Below are 17,704 nucleotides of genomic sequence, written 5' to 3' on the forward strand. Positions count from 1 at the left end.
ACCGTATCATATTAAATGATGTGCTACTATGTATCTTGCATGGTAATAAATGAACTATCATATGATACTAACATATGATACTATGTATTATGGATGTGGTATCATACACTAGTATCATATGCATGATACTAGTATATGATACTACCCAATACAACCAGCCTTAATGGACTAGAGGTTATTAAATGACATGCTAAAAGTAAAGACACCGTTAGAAAAAGTCCGTAACTGTAAAAGGAGATCAATGCATGCTCAACGGGTGGAGACCATACTATAAACGTTCATTATTAACAAAATCCAGAGGTCTGAAGGCTAAAGGTGAGACGTAGTCTCAAATAACAACAAAACACCACACTGCGCACATCTCCAGCCAGGCTACCCGAACCAAACAGCCCCTTGGTTTCGGAGCAATCATTTACTGTGCGGAAGAATATCTCCAGAATAGACTCCATCATCATAATTGTGCATCTAAAAGGAAACCGTTTCCTGGAGACTGGAGTTACTCAATTTTTTTGGCTATGAAACGTATCAGCACGCAAAGCCATACTGTTTGTGACAGCTAAGAACACTAGATTGGTAATAAAATATACCCTTACTGGAATTGCAGGGGGACAAAAATCATCCAAGGCGAGCAGGAGAACTGATGAAATCACCACAAACGAGGGAGAGACTCTGCCCTGATGATCTCCTTAAGAAGAGCCTTCTCCTCATTGATTTTGTTCTTCTCAGCAGCGTCACGTGGTTTGCTCTTCCTCTTCTCCTCCAGCATCCACTTGTAGACCTGGCGCTGCTCATCTTCAGATAAAGGTGGGAGTACTCTTTTCGGCGGAGGAGCAGGCTTAGCAACTGCAGCAGGTGGGGCTAACAATGCTGCTGCAGCAGCAGCAGCTGCTGCAGCCTCAGCATTTTTCTTGTCCTGGTCTCGTTTGTAGGTCTTTGCAAATACATAAACTGCATGTTACGAGGATGTCAACTTATTGAAAGATGTGGGTAAACATCAGATAAAACAATAGTAAACCATAACGTGCATCAATTCAATCACGACACGGAAGGCATACCTACATGGACTAACTACGGTAAGTTCGTTGCGCCTCGGTATAAACTAGGTCCTTGAATTATTAAGTGAAATCGTGACCAAGGCGCATAAAAGAGGAAATGACGGAGTGCAATGACAAAAATGCCTTCATCAGAAAATTAGTATGTATCACATAGCAAGCTCAACTAATACTTGCCGAGCGGTATTTGGCTATCAGTGGGCCTTCACAGAATCACAGGCATGAGTCAACTCAACAGTAACAACTCAAATGGTAGTGGCAATGTTGTAGCAGCAGCCATAAACTGGAAATGTGCAAGTTCTCAAGAGAGTTAGCCAAGACTCAATTTCACTTTTGCCTCCTTCACCACATATTTTCTCTCGTCACCCAAGCAAACTGCAGCCTACAAACGTATTATGTTTCTGTGCTGCAACCACAGTAATCTTTGCAAAGCTATGGGTTTCTGTTTCCAAAACAGAAGGGGAAACACCTCAAGGTTGCTGCCAATTATTTTTCATTTTGATCGAGACAAAAATAATAATTTGTTTTGCACTTTCTTACCACATACTACATCCTTTCATTTAATCTTGTCTTAAATCAATCATTTTTAAGTTTGACCAAGTTTATAGAAACAAATACATATCAATATCTGAAATACAAAATCAATATAACTACATCTATGACGAAATATGTTTCCATAATGTATTTATTGTGTACTGTAGATGTAGATAATTTTTTAAGACAATAGAAATAGACATTGTATAGATGGAAGAAGGGAGTATTTTTCAAATCGTGATCATGTATGCTATAGTATGTTCCTTACTTTTAAGAGAAAATATATCCTGCCGCAGCTGAAAAAGGTAACAACAGTACTGTGCTCAGTGGCAATGTTGTAGCTGGCATAAATTGGAAATTTGCAAATTCTCGGTAGATTTAACAAAAACTACAGAAACCTCCCTCCATCCCAAAATAAGTGATGTGGTTTTAGTTCAAATTTAAACTGAACCAGGCCACTTATTTTGGGATGGAGGGAGTAATTGCCTATCTTGTACCACATATTTTCTCTCTTGCCCCCCAACAAACTGCAGTCTATCAGCGCATTATGTTTCTCTGCCGCAACCACAGTAATCCTTGCAATTCTATGGATTAGTTATCCAAAACAAGGGGGAAAAGCCCTGAAGGTTGCTACCGATTGTTTTGCGCTTTCTTACCACACACTCCCTCCTTCCATCTATACCTCTTAATCCTGTCTTAAGTCAAACATTTCAAGTTTGACCAAGCTTATAGAAATAAATATCAACATCTACAATATAAAATCAATATCATTTGATCTATCATGAAATATGTTTCCAGAGTATTTATTGAGTATTTTAGATGTTGATTCTTTTTCCATAAACTAGGTCAAACTTATAACAATATTACTAGACCTTGTATACATGGAATGATGCAGCATTTCAGAAATCATGACCATGTACACCACAGTACCTTGCTTACTTCAAGAGAAATATATCCTGCCACAGGTGAAAAAGGTACAATAGCTCTAAATTGATATAGTAGTGGCAATGTTGTAGCTACCATAAACTGGAAATTTGCAAATTTTCAACAAATTTAAGCAAAACTCAAAAAAAAAATGCCTATCTTGTACCACATCTTTTCTCTCTTCCCCCTAAGAAACTGCAGCCTATCAGCGTACTATGTTTCTATGCTGCAACCATAGTTCAAAAAAGCGCTAGGCGTTAATTGTGCGTTTTGCCACCGCCTTGCACTTTTTTGACCAAAGCACATGCTTATGCGCAGACTAAGCGCAGTTATGCGCTAGGCGTTTTGTTATCACCTAGAGCCTAAGCGCGGTTATGCGCTAGGCGTTTTGTTATCGCCTAGAGCCTAAGCGCACTTAAGCGCTCGCTTAGGCGTGCCTTTTTTAACTATGGCTGCAACCAAGTAATCCTTGCAATGATACGGGTTTCTATTTCCCAGACAGAGGAGAAAAGCCCTGAAAACTCCTACCAATTGTTCTGTACTTTCTTACCACATAATTGTCAAATCTGAACATGTGCTCCTTACATTTAAGAGAAATCTATATGTCCTGCCACTCATGAAAAAAGCAAAGTCCGTGATACAATTATGGGATTTATCTTTATAAAATAAATGTTAGGTGGATCAGATCCCTGGAGTCTCACCATTCTGTAAATGGAGTTCATCTCATTCTCACCTATTAGTTTCCTACCAAACAATAGAGTGGGCACATCTTGTCGTAATTCCGTACTTATGGAGTACGAAATTCCACATGATTATCACACCTAGATTCTAAATAAATAGTAGGCATAAAACTTCATCTGTGTAAGCAAACTGGGGTGGCCCAGATGCACAATCATTAAGGACACGCAAGAGAGATAGAGCTACTTCACAGGCACAGACCGCACTTTGTCGTTTCTAGTAGCTAGCAAGTAGAATTCGCTGCGACCTATCAAGATTTAGTCTTCCTCGACCCAATCTACCAGCACCAAGAACCCTAAGCAGAGATACTAGCAGAGTAGCAAATAGGACCGAACGAACCATAGCGAGGTCAACAACACAATGTGGCGCAAATGTAGAGATACAAGACTGGACATGAAAGAGATCGAGTAGGGGGGGCGCCTCTCTCACCTCCGATGAAGATGTTGGTGGCGAGGAGGAAGGGGAAGACGCGGCGCATGAAGGCCCCCTTCACCGCTGGCTGCGGCTGCGGCGCTTTCGGTGGCACAGCGGCCGGGTCGGGCTTGCCGGGAGTGGTCATCACGACGAGGTCACGGATATAGCGCGGTGTCCGGGGCGACGGCAAGGGTGTTGGCGGCGGCGAGACCGAGACGACTGCGTGAATGCTTTTACCCTTCTCTCGTCTTCGCAGGGCTTTATGTGCTTTTGGTTACCTGCATTTTTTTCCCATTTGCAAGTTGGACCTCACTGAGCATATCTATCGATGTATCTATCTATCTATCTATCTATTATAAAAAAAAGAATCGTTTCCATACGGCCGCCGCCGAACCGACGCGTCGGTCGCTTCCTCGCGCGCGTGGGCCCATGCAACATTTTTCGCTCGCTGGTCAGTGGATGTAACATTTTTCGTCTAAATTTGTTTCAACCAACGTTATATTTGCTGCAAGCGTTTTTTACTACATTTTGTTCAGTAAAAAAAAGTTGCATATACGTTTGGTTGCAACTTCAGTTCGTCGGATTTTTCGTTACAATCAATGTTTTTACTTTTGCTACAACCGTGTTAATTTTTGCTACAACCGACATCATTTTTTGCTGCAACCGTTCACTAAAAAAGTTGCATACACGTTCACGTAGATATTTGTTACAACCGGCGTTTGACTTTTGCTACCACGCACCATCAGATTCGGTTTTTTCCTACGATCACGTAGATATTTTTTTTGCTACAATTTTTTTTTTGTTGCAACCGTTGAAAAAATTGCTGCATCGCGACAAATTTTGCTGCATCGGGAGAAAAAATGTTGCATGAAGAACCAACGCGGGGTTGGTGGATCGTGTGGCCCGCGCGCGACCGGCCAAAAGTTTGACCGGCGCGTCGACGCAGATCACTCCCCTAAAAAAAATCGAAAGAGGCAGATCCAAATAAGCAGAACCGTTTATTTACAATATTTAAGGGTTTAAATATATCCATGTTTAGCACAGTAAGCCATGGAATTAAACTCCGTCATAGTCCGCGTCCTTTCCTTCTTAAAAAAAATTGCTCTGCGCACCCTCACCACGATCTCCGCCCTTTCCTCATGTGCGACGCGGTTGCGCCTTCCTTCTACTCCTCCTCATGCCGCCCTTCTCCTTGCCCTGGCCGTCAAGATCATGCGACCGTCTGCCATCGTCTGTGTAGGCTGCTTCACCGACGCCCACGACCGATTCACTGTGCTACGGCGTTGCCCGCCTATCCCCGCGTGTGTGATGGCTCTAATTGACGATCTGCGATGATGCGCGCGTAAAGATTAAGCGATGACGGCGCTCCGTAGGTATTAACCCCCCTCCTCCCCAACAACATGTTTCCTCTTTATCTAAACATGTCCAATCCACTATTGGTTAACACCTAATCCAGATTTCTTTCATGGCAAATTCAAAGCCTGTCATGTGTACCTCTAATGTAGGAATAGGAGTTAATGAGACACGAGAAGTATTGATCAAACGCTCTAAGCATGTCATGTGTACCTTTACTACCTCATGAAAACTACAAATTTTTTAAGAAAAATTGCTTCAACAACTAGTTCCAGTGCAACATTTTTTTCTTCTATGGGCTTTCTCTTGCAATCTGCACTGAATGTTGTACGCTGATGTCGTGTCTTGTCAAGGAAAAATTGTTTAATTGACATGTTCTGCTTTAGACCAATCTTTCTAAAAATCCGTATGTGTTTTTATCTGGTCGGTTGTGGCATCTGGTATATTGTGGCATCACATAACCAACATGTATTGCATCAACGTCTGGTATTCCTTTCTTTGTTATGTTGTGTTGGAAATTTGAAGAATAAGCCTCTTTAGATCAAAGAGGCAGCAATGCATCTAAATATAAATAAATAAAAATACTTATAACAATCCAAAAGAGAGAGTGTTTGTTTCGTCAGCAATTTTCTATTTGCAAAAGACTAGCGATGCAAAAGGCCTGCCAATATCAGACAAGATATATTTATTTACAAGCATGGAGCATGCACACATCGTAATATCATATCTTTATAAAAGTCAAAGAAGATGTTTGTTTGCTCTAAAGAATGAGCTAGATCTAGAAAATTAATATGATGCTTGTATTGGACTGCGTGAATGAATTTGCTGGCATGAGTATTTAAGATAGAAAAATAAGTGAATGTTTTGATGTTGTTGGAAATATGCCCTAGAGGCAATAATAAAATAGTTATTATTATATTTCATGTCTCAAGATAATCGTTTATTATCCATGCTATATTTGTATTGAATCGAAACACAAATACATGTGTGGATATATAGACAAAACAATGTCCGTAGTGAGCCTCTAGTTGACTAGCTCGTTGATCAAAGATGGTTAATGTTTCTAGCCATAGACAAGTGTTGTCAAGTTGATAACGGGGTCACATCATTAGGAGAATGATGTGATGGACAAGACCCAACTATAAACATAGCATGTGATCGTGTAATTTTATTACAATTGTTTTATGCATGTCAAGTATACGTTCCTATGACCATGCGATCATGTAACTCACTCACACGGGAGGAATGCCTTGTGTGTATCAACCTCGCAACGTAACTGGGTGACTATAAAGGTGCTCTACAGGTATCTCCTGAAAAGACCTCGATGACGCCTAGAGGGGGGGTGAATAGGCTATTTAAAAACTTCTTCGGATTTGGCTTGAACCTAATGCGGAAATAAACTAAAAGGGTACTTGTCAAGCACAAATCCTAAATGCACTAGGCACTGCAACGTGTATCAACAACACGATCTACCAAGATGGACACAATACAGTTACTAACAAGCACAAGTAAGTTACACAAACTTACTTGAGCTATATCACTCGACAAGTAGGTGAACAACGCAAGATACTAGATCACACTATATCAACACAATATATCAAGGGCTGCAAGTATGAACGTGTGGATATAGAGGGTATGCTTGAATGATTACCTAATTTTGATGAACTGCTACTTTCGAGTACCACACTTTACACTGCTTAGTAAAGGTGGCTCAGTCATCCCCTCTAACCCTTAGTCCAGTTGTGTAACGCCCAAGATGCAATCCTATCCTTATTTTGGCGCGAGGGCCTCGAGAGGGATAGAAGCACATCTCGTCGTTTCGCAAAAATGGATATCGTTACAAGTACATGTACTAAAGAGAAGAGTATATGGAATTGGCTTACACTCGCAACAAGCTACATCATAGTCACCTCAGTACAATACATAAATATCACGAAGAAGAGCAGGGTCTGACTACGGACAAAAACAAACGAGAAAAGAATGACGTCCATCCTTGCTATCCCAGGCTGCCGGCCTGGAACCCATCCTAGATCGAAGAAGAAGAAGAAGAAGAAACTCCAAATGAACAATCAACGCGCTCACGTCAAATAAGCCTTTACCTGTACGTGCAACTGGCGTTGTAGTAATCTGTGAGGCACAGGGGACTCAGCAATCTCATTTCCAAAGGTATCAAGACTAGCAAAGCTAAATGGGTGAGGTATGGTTAAGTGGTGAGGCTGCAGCAAGCGACTAAGCATTTATTTAGTGGCTAACTTACGAATACAAGAATAAAGAGGGGGAAGATCTACGCATAGCGGATGGGAAACTACTGATGATCAAATGAATGATCTTGAACACCTACTTACGTCAGACATAACCCTGATACGTCCATTTTGCATCATGTTTTCACATTGATATTTATCGCTTCCTTGGCTGTTATTTCACTTCACGGTACTATTCTTATGCCTTTTCTCTCTTATTTTGCAAGGTTTACATGAAGAGGGAGAATACCGGCAACTGGAATTCTGGCCTGAAAGTGGAGCAAAGTTGAGATACCTATTCTGCACAACTCCAAACGCCGTGAAAATCAATGGAGATTTTTTCCCAATATATAAAAAATATTGGGCCGAAGAAGTACCGGAGGAGGGCCAGGGGGTGGCCACAAGCCTGCACGGCGCGACCACCCCCCCCCCCAGGTCGCGCCATGGGGGCTTGTGGGCACCCTGTTGGCCCACTTGACCCCCTCTTTTGCTATATGGAGGGTTTCGTCCAGAAAAAAATCAAGAAGGGAGCTTTTTCGTGGTTTCGCCGCTGCCACGAGGCGGAACTTGAGCAGAACCAATCTAGAGCTCCGGCAGGACGATCCTGCCGGGGAAACTTCCCTCCCGGAGAGGGAAATTGTTGCCATCGTCATCACCAACACTCGTCTCGTCAGAGGGGACTCATCACCATCGACATCTTCATCAGCACCATCTCATCTCCAAACCCTAGTTCATCTCTTGTAACCAATCTCCGTCTTGCGACTCCGATTGGTACTTGTAAGGTTGCTAGTAGTGTTGATTACTCTTTGTAGTTGATGTTAGTTGGATTACTTGGTGGAAGAGTTTATGTTCAGATCCTTGATGCTACTCATTACACCTCTGATCATGATTATGATTATGCTTTGTGAGTAGTTACTTTTGTTCCTGAGGACATGGGATAAGTCATGCTAATAATAGTCATGTGAATTTGGTATTCGTTCGGTATTTTGATATGTTGTATGTTGTTTTTCCTCTAGTGGTGTTATGTGAACGTCGACTACATAACACTTCACCATTATTTGGGCCTAGAGGAAGGCATTGGGAAGTAGTAAGTAGATGATGGGTTGCTAGAGTGACAGAAGCTTAAACCCTAGTTTATGCGTTACTTCGTAAGGGGCTGATTTGGATCCACTAGTTTAATGCTATGGTTAGACTTTGTCTTAATTATTCTTTCGTGGTTGCGGATGCTTGCGAGAGGGGTTAATCATAAGTGGGATGCTTGTACAAGTAAGGGAAGTACCCAAGCGCTGGTCCACCCACATATCAAACTATCAAAGTGACGAACGCGAATCATATGAACATGATGAAACTAGCATGACAGAAATTCCCGTGTGTCCTCAGGAGCGTTTTTCCTCTTATAAGACTTTGTTCAGGCTTGTCCCTTGCTACAAAAGGGATTGGGCCACTTTGCTGCATCGTTGCTACTTTTGTTACTTGTTGCTTGCTACGAATCATCTCACCACACAATCACTTGTTACCGACAATTTCAGTGCTTGCAGATTTTTCCTTGCTAAAAATCACTTGTCAGATCCTTCTGCTCCTCGTTGGGTTCAACACTCTTACTTATCGAAAGGACTACGATTGATCCCCTATACTTGTGGGTCATCAAGACTCTTTTCTGGCGCCGTTGCCGGGGAGTTAAGCGCCTTTGGTAAGTGGAACTTGGTAAGGAAACATTCATATAGTGTGCTGAAATTTCTTGTCACTTGTCATTATGGATACTAATCCTTTGAGGGGCTTGTTCGGGGTATCTTCACCTCGAACGGAAGCACAAAGAGTTGCTCCTCAAGTTTCTGCACCTACTGAAAATATTTGCTTTGAATTTCCTTCGGGTATGCTTGAGAAACAGCTGGCTAATCCTTTTACAGGAGATGGAACATCACATCCACACTTGCATCTGATCTATGTAGATGAAGTTTGTGGTTTATTTAAGCTTTCAGGTGTGCCCGAGGATGAAGTCAAGAAGAAGGTCTTTCCTTTATCTTTGAAGGATAAGGCGTTGACATGGTATAGGCTATGTGATGATACTGGATCATGGGACTACAATCGGTTGAAATTGGAATTTCATCAAAAGTTTTATCCTATGCATTTAGTACATCATGATCGGAATTATATTTACAATTTTTGGCCTCATGACAGAGAAAGCATCGCTCAAGCTTGGGGGAGGCTTAAATCAATGCTATATTCATGCCCCAATCACGAGCTCTCGAGAGAAATTATCATTCAGAACTTCTATGCTCGGCTTTCTCATGATGATCGCACCATGCTTGACACTTCTTGTACCGGTTCTTTTATGAAGAGAGATATTGACTTCAAATGGAATTTATTGGAGAGAATTAAATGCAACTCTGAAGATTGGGAGCTTGAAGAAGGTAAGGAGTCGGGTAAGAAATTCACTTTTGATTGCGTTAAATCCTTTGTTGAGACAAATTCTTTTTGTGACTTTAGCGCTAAGTATGGACTTGACTCTGAGATAGTAGCTTCATTGTGTGAATCTTTTGCTGCTCATATTGATCTCCCCAAAGAGAAGTGGTTTAAATTTCATCCTCCTTTAGAAGTCAACGTAGCGAAACCCACTCCAGTTGAAGAGAGAGTCATTGCTTATAATGATCCTGTGGTACCCAATGCTTACATTGAGAAACCACCTTTCCTTGTTAGGATAAAAGATCATCCTAAAGCTTCAACTGTGATACGTAGAGGCTATACTAGAACACCTACACCCCCTGAGCAAATTAGAGTTGAACCTAGCATTGCTATTATCAAAGATCTTCTGTCTGAAGAAGTTGAGGGACATAATATTCACTTTTGTGAAGATGCTGCTAGAATTGCTAAACCCCACGTTAGAGACAAACATAGGCATGTTGTTGGCATGCCTGTGGTTTCTGTTAAGATAGGAGATCATTGTTATCATAGTTTATGTGACTTGGGTGCTAGTGTTAGTGCAATACCTCAATCCTTATACGATGAAGTCAAAGATGAGATTGCACCTATTGAGATAGAACCTACAGATGTCATTATTCAGCTTTCCAATAGAGATACTATCTGCCCTGTGGGAATTGTTAGGGATGTTGAAGTCTTGTGTGGTAAAATGAAATATCCTGGTGATTTCCTCGTTCTTGCTACCGCTCAAGATAGCTTTTGTCCCATTATATTTGGCAGACCCTTCCTCAATACCGTCAATGCTCATATTGACTGTGAGAAGCAAACTGTCACTGTTGGCTTTGAAGGTGTGTCACATGAGTTCAATTTCTCTAAGTTTGGTAGACAACCTCATGAAAAGGAGTTTCCTAGTAGGGATGAAACCATTGCCTTAGCTTCTATTGTCGTGCCTCCTACTGATCCCTTAGAGCAATACTTGCTTGAGCATGAAAATGATATGCATATGGATGAAAGGGATGAAATAGATAGAGTTGTCTTAGAACAATATCCTATCCTTAAGAATAATCTTCATGTTGAACTGCTTGGGGATCCACCCCCACCAAAGGGTGATCCTGTGTTCGAGCTTAAACAGTTGCTTGATACTCTTAAGTATGCCTATCTTGATGAAAGAGATATATCCTGTTATAATTAGTGCTAGCCTCTCAGAGCAGGAAGAAAAGAAGTTGCTAAAAACTCTGAGGAAGCACCGTGCTGCTATAGGATATACTCTTGATGATCTTAAGGGCATTAGTCCCACTCTATGCCAGCACAAGATCAAAACTGATCCTGAATTCAAACCAGTTGCTGATCATCAAAGGAGATTGAATCCTAAGATGAAAGAAGTAGTGAGAAAAGAAATACTAAAGCTCCTAGAAGCAGGTATTATCTATCATGTTGCTCATAGAGATTGGGTGAGTCCGGTGCATTGCGTTCCTAAGAAAGGAGGCATTACCATTGTCCCTAATGATAAGGATGAGTTGATCCCACAGAGGATTATTACTGGCTATAGGATGGTGATTGATTTTAGGAAGTTGAATAAAGCCACTAGGAAAGATCATTACCCTTTGCCTTTTATCGACCAAATGCTAGAAAGACTATCCAAACACACACACTTCTGCTTTCTAGACGGTTATTCTGGTTTCTCCCAAATACCAGTTGCACAATCTGATCAGGAGAAAACCACTTTCACCTACCCTTTCGGTACCTTTGCTTATAGACGTATGCCTTTTGGCTTATGTAATGCACCTGCCACCTTTCAAAGATGTATGATGGCTATATTCTCTGACTTTTGTGAAAAGATTGTTGAGGTTTTCATGGATGACTTCTCCGTTTACAGGTCTTCCTTTGATGATTGCCTCAGCAACCTTGATCGGGTCTTGCAGAGATGTAAAGACACCAATCTTGTCTTCAATTGGGAGAAGTGCCACTTTATGGTTAATGAAGGCATCGTTTTAGGGCATAAAATTTCTGAAAGAGGTATTGAAGTCGACAAGGCTAAGGTTGATGCGATTGAGAAAATTCCATACCCCACAGATATCAGAGGGATAAGAAGTTTCCTTGGTCATGCTGGTTTCTATAGAAGGTTCATCAAAGACTTCTCTAAGATTTCTAGGCCTCTTACCAATCTCTTGCAAAAGTATATTCCTTTTGTTTTTGGCGATGATTGTGAGGAAGCCTTCGAAATACTTAAGAGGGCTTTGATAACTGCACCTATTGTTCAACCACCTGATTGGAACTTGCCTTTTGAGATCATGTGTGACGCTAGTGATTATGCTGTTGGTGTTGTTCTAGGGCAAAGAGTTGATAATAAGTTGAATGTTATTCACTATGCTAGTAAAACTCTAGACAGTGCCCAAAGAAACTTTGCTACTACAGAGAAGGAATTTTTAGCAGTCGTGTTTGCGTGTGAAAAGTTCAGGTCTTACATTGTTGATTCCAAAGTCATTATTCACACTGATCACGCTGCTATTAAGTACCTCATGGAGAAGAAGGACGCTAAACATAGACTTATCAGATGGGTTCTCTTGCTACAAGAATTTGATTTGCACGTTGTTGACAGGAAGGGTGCTGATAACCCAGTAGGAGATAACTTGTCTAGGTTGGAGAACGTTCTTGATGACCCACAACCTATTGATGATAGCTTTCCCGATGAGCAATTGAATGTCATCAATGCTTCACGTAGTGCACCGTGGTATGCTGATTATGCAAACTATATCGTTGCCAAATACATACCACCTAGTTTCACGTACGAGCAAAAGAAGAAGTTCTTCTTTGACTTGAGACACTACTTTTGGGATGACCCTCACCTTTATAAGGAAGGAGTAGATGGTGTTATTATACTTTGTGTACCTGAACATGAACATGGACATATCCTACAGAAGTGTCACTCCGAGGCCTACGGAGGACACCATGCGGGAGATAGAACTGCACACAAGGTATTGCAATCAGGTTTCTATTGGCCCACTCTCTTCAAGGATGCCCGTAAGTTTGTCTTGTCTTGTGACGAATGTCAAAGAATAGGTAATATTAGCAAATGTCAAGAAATGCCTATGAACTATTCACTTGTCATTGAACCATTTGACGTCTGGGGCTTTGATTATATGGGACCTTTTCCAAAATCCAATGGGTATACTCACATCTTAGTTGCTGTTGATTACGCCACTAAGTGGGTAGAAGCTATCCCCACTAGTAGTGTTGATCACAACACTTCTATCAAGATGCTGAAAGAAGTTATCTTCCCTAGGTTTGGAGTCCCTAGATATCTGATGACCGACGGTGGTTCACACTTCATTCATGGTGCTTTCCGTAAAACGTTTGCTAAGTACGATGTCAACCATAGAATTGTGTATCCCTATCACCCTCAGTCCAGTGGTCCAGTAGAGCTAAGTAATAGAGAGATTAAACTGATTTTGCAAAAGACTGTCAACAGGTCTAGAAAGAATTGGTCTAAGAAGCTCGATGATGGACTGTGGGCTTATAAAACTGCCTATAAGAATCCCATGGGCATGTCTCCGTACAAAATGGTGTATGGGAAAGCATGTCACTTACCTCTTGAGCTAGAGCATAAAGCTTATTGGGCAATCAAAGAGCTCAACTTTGATTTCAAACTTGCCGGTGAGAAGAGGTTATTTGACATTAGCTCGCTTGATGAGTGGAGAACTCACGCATATGATAATGGCAAGCTCTTCAAAGAGAAGGTTAAGAGATGGCATGATAAGAGGATACAAAAGCGTGAGTTCAATGTAGGTGATTATGTCTTGCTATATAATTCTCGTCTAAGATTCTTTGCAGGCAAGCTTCTCTCTAAATGGGAAGGTCCCTATGTTGTTGAGGAAGTATATCGTTCCGGTGCTATCAAGATCAACAACACGGAAGGTAATTGTCCGAGAGTGGTAAATGGGCAGAGAATCAAGCATTATATCTCAGGTACTCCCATAAATGTTGAAAGCAATATCATCAATACCATAACTCCAGAAGAATACCTTAGGGACATTTATCAGCCTGTTTCATACTCCGAAAACGAAGAGGTATGAGATTCGGTAAGAAAATAGAGTCCAAAACTTTTCCAGTAGGAAATTTTCTCCGTTTTGGAATATTTGAAAAAATACAAAATATGGAAGTAGTCCGGAAAGTGCGCGAGGAGGCGACAAGCCTGCACGGCGCGGGCCCACCTCCTGGCCGCGTCGTGAGGGCTTGTGGCCACCTCGTGCACCTCCCGGACTCTGTTTTCATCCAGGGGACTCCTTCTGGTCTGGAAAAAATCATTATATATACCTCCGTTTGGTCTGACCCCTGCATCACTCAGATTTCCTCTGTTTTTCGTTTCGAGCCTGTTTTCTGCCGCAGATCTAGGTCAAGATGTCTTCTCAAGAGTCTGTGGGGGAGAACAACCTCCATCAATTCTATGGAGAAGTTCATGCTGATCTGAAAAGGATGGAGGTCATGGAGGCTAAGGAGAGGCCACCCAAAGAAACCAAGGGCAAGGCTAAGGAGAAGGATCAGGCATGGGACGAAGTGCAATCTATGCTTAATAAGGAAGAAGTTGAAGAAGTGGATTTCCTCCAACCCTACCTCCACCTACCATCTCCATCTTTGATTGAACTATTGATGTTTTGTGAAACAACTCGTGCTCGCAATACTTGTCTCACTCGTAAAATTGTTTTGCTGGAGAAACATATCACAAATCTCCAAAGTATAAATCGAAGACTGATGGCCCTCTTGGAATCAAAGGTTGCAACAACTCCACCATCACCACCAAAGGAAGACAACTGAGCATTGGTATGGGCAATCCCCTTGGCTTTTGCCAAGCTTGGGGGAGTTGCCCCGGTATCGTATCACCATCACATCTTTTGCTTTTACCTTTGTTTTAGTTTTCCTTTTCAGTTTTCTCTTTCTCTAGTAGTTTAAAGTCTTAGTGTTTTAGTATTGAGTTTTGCTTTGTGTCACCCCTGATGTATTCTTGCTCGTGAGCCATATAATAAAGAGTGTCTTAGTTGAAGGGCTTTGCCTCTTGCCATGATCAAAAGAGTGAGAATAGAACAAAAGTATGAAAGATCATGTAATGATCTTATGGGAAGTGATGGCTTCACATATAAAAAGAATGAGGATTGAAACTTGTTGAGTGTAGGCAAACGTAGACCTTGGTCATTGTTGCAATTAATAGGAAGTGATAAAGAAGGAGAGGTTCACATATAAATATATCATCTCTGACACCATCTATGATTGTGAACAATCACCAAACTATTGCATGCCTAGAAGTAGATGTTGGACAAGGAAGACAACATAATGAATTGTGTTTGCTTGGCTCTGAACAATGTTATATGATTAGAGATCCCTTAACATGTGACGATTGCTTCCACCTCATATTAGCCAAAACTCCCGCACCAAGTAGAGATACTACTTGTGCATCCATAAACCTTCAAACCAGTTTTGCCTTGAGTGTCCACCATACCTACCTATGGATTGAATAAGACCCCTCAAGTAAGTTGTCATCGGTGCAAGCAATAAAAATTGCTCTCTAATATGCATGATCTATTAGTGTGAGGAAAATAAGCTTTATACGAACCTGTGATGAGGAAGACATAAAAGCGATAGACTGCATAATAAAGTTCTTTATCACAGGGGGCAATATAAAGTGACGTTCCTCCGCACTAAGAGGACACACATCCAAACCTCAAAAGTGCATGCCAACCTCTGCTTCCCTCTGCGAAGGGCCTATCTTGTACCTTTACTTTATACCCCTGAAAGAGTCATGGTGATCTTCACCAATTCCCTATTTTGCCTTTGTCTTGGCTACCGTCATATGCTTGGGAAAGATCTATATTCATATGTCAACTTAGAGGTAGGCATTCATGAATTATTATTGTTCACATTACCCTTGAGGTAAGCAGTTGGGAGGCAATACTATAAGCCCCTATCTTTCTCTGTGTTCAGCTGAAACTTTGATCTCATGAGTATCACGTGAGTTGTAGCAATTGTAGAGAACGAAAGAATGATTGAGTATGTGGATTTGCTTTACAAGCTCTTATTTGACTCTTTTTGATGTTGTGATAAATTGCAATTGCTGCAATGACTAAAGACTATCGGTTGTTACTTCTCGGTAAGGTTCTTGATCCATGCTTTACTTTGTGAAGGAATTATCACTTTAGCATGAGAGATCATATGTTGGTATGCTGTTCTGATCATGATCATGATGCATGCATGTTCGTATCTTGTTTTGTCGACACCTCTCTCCCTAAACATGTGGACATATTTATTGAGCTCGGCTTTCGCTTGAGGACAAGCGAGGTCTAAGCTTGGGGGAGTTGGTACGTCTATTTTGCATCATGTTTTCACGTTGATATTTATCGCTTCCTTGGCTGTTATTTCTCTTCATGGTACTATTCTTATGCCTTTTTCTCTTATTTTTCAAGGTTTACATGAAGAGGGAGAATACCGGCAACTGGAATTCTGGCCTGAAAGTGGAGCAAAGTTGAGATACCTATTTTGCGCAACTCCAAATGCCTTGAAAATCAACGGAGATTTTTTTCCCAATATATAAAAAATACTGGGCCGAAGAAGTACCGGAGGAGGGCCAGGGGGTGGCCACAAGCTTGCACGGCACGGCCACCCCCTCAGACTGCGCCATGGGGGCGTGTGGGCACCCTGTTGGCCCACTTGCCCCCTCTTTTGCTATATGGAGGGTTTTGTCGAGAAAAAAATCAAGAAGGGAGATTTTTCGTGGTTTCGCCGCCGCCACGAGGCAGAACTTGAGCAGAACCAATCTAGAGCTCCGGCACGACGATCCTGCCGGGGAAACTTCCCTCCCGGAGGGGGAAATCGTCGCCATCGTCATCACCAACACTCCTCTCGTCAGAGGGGACTCATCAACATCAACATCTTCATCAGCACCATCTCATCTCCAAACCCTAGTTCATCTCTTGTGACCAATCTCCGTCTCGCGACTCCGGTTGGTACTTGTAAGGTTGCTAGTAGTGTTGATTACTCTTTGTAGTTGATGCTAGTTGGATTACTTGGTGGAAGAGTTTATGTTCAGATCCTTGATGCTACTCATTACACCTCTGATCATGATTATGATTATGTTTTGTGAGTAGTTACTTTTGTTCCCGAGGACATGGGATAAGTCATGCTAATAATAGTCATGTGAATTTGGTATTCGTTCGGTATTTTGATATGTTGAATGTTGTTTTTCCTCTAGTGGTGTTTTGTGAACGTCGACTACATAACACTTCACCATTATTTGGGCCTAGAGGAAGGCATTGGGAAGCAGTAAGTAGATGATGGGTTGCTAGAGTGACAGAAGCTTAAACCCTAGTTTATGCGTTACTTCGTAAGGGGCTGATTTGGATCCACTAGTTTAATGCTATGGTTAGACTTTGTCTTAATTCTTCTTTCGTAGTTGCGGATGCTTGCGAGAGGGGTTAATCATAAGTGGGATGCTTGTCCAAGTAAGGGCAGTACCCAAGCGCTGGTCCAGCCACATATCAAACTATCAAAGTAACGAACGCGAATCATATGAACATGATGAAACTAGCATGACAGAAATTCCCGTGTGTCCTTGATGTCAGTTGTGCTTCCCCGGCAACGACGACAGGAATAGTCGTGTCGATGGCACGAGGAATCCTTCTGCTACGGCTATGGGGCCTTGCGTTGGTGTTCCCTCGAAGCGGAAAGGGTGATGTAGCACAGCGGTGGTAAGTATTTCCCTCAGTTTGAGAACCAAGGTATCAATCCAGTGGAGGAGTATCACAAGATCCTGCACAAACACAAAAGCTTGCTCCCAACGCTATTAAGGGGTTGTCAATACCTTATAGATTGTTTGCCACGTGAGAACTGAAAGCAACAAAGTAACAAAGCAAAGTAAAAGCGGAGGTGTAAACGATAGATGTGAATAGACCCGGGGGCCGTAGTGTTTACTAGTGGCTTCTCTCATGAAAGCAAGTAGACGGTGGGTGAACAAATTACTGTCGAGCAATTGATAGAACCACACAA

General features: G+C 41.8%; 1 protein-coding gene across 1 annotated transcript; it reads right to left on the bottom strand.

Moving 5' to 3' along the window:
- Window positions 1-246: 246 nt before the first annotated feature.
- Window positions 247-3,912, bottom strand: LOC123443756. Its single transcript, XM_045120279.1, has 2 exons — window positions 3,678-3,912; window positions 247-948 (listed from the first exon to the last, which is right to left on the bottom strand). Exons 1-2 carry the CDS (start codon window positions 3,805-3,807, stop codon window positions 647-649), a joined length of 432 nt encoding a protein of 143 aa, XP_044976214.1. The 5' UTR covers window positions 3,808-3,912; the 3' UTR covers window positions 247-646.
- Window positions 3,913-17,704: the final 13,792 nt, after the last annotated feature.

Source organism: Hordeum vulgare, chromosome 3H (assembly GCF_904849725.1).
Source record: "Hordeum vulgare subsp. vulgare chromosome 3H, MorexV3_pseudomolecules_assembly, whole genome shotgun sequence".
Lineage (NCBI taxonomy): Eukaryota > Viridiplantae > Streptophyta > Magnoliopsida > Poales > Poaceae > Hordeum > Hordeum vulgare.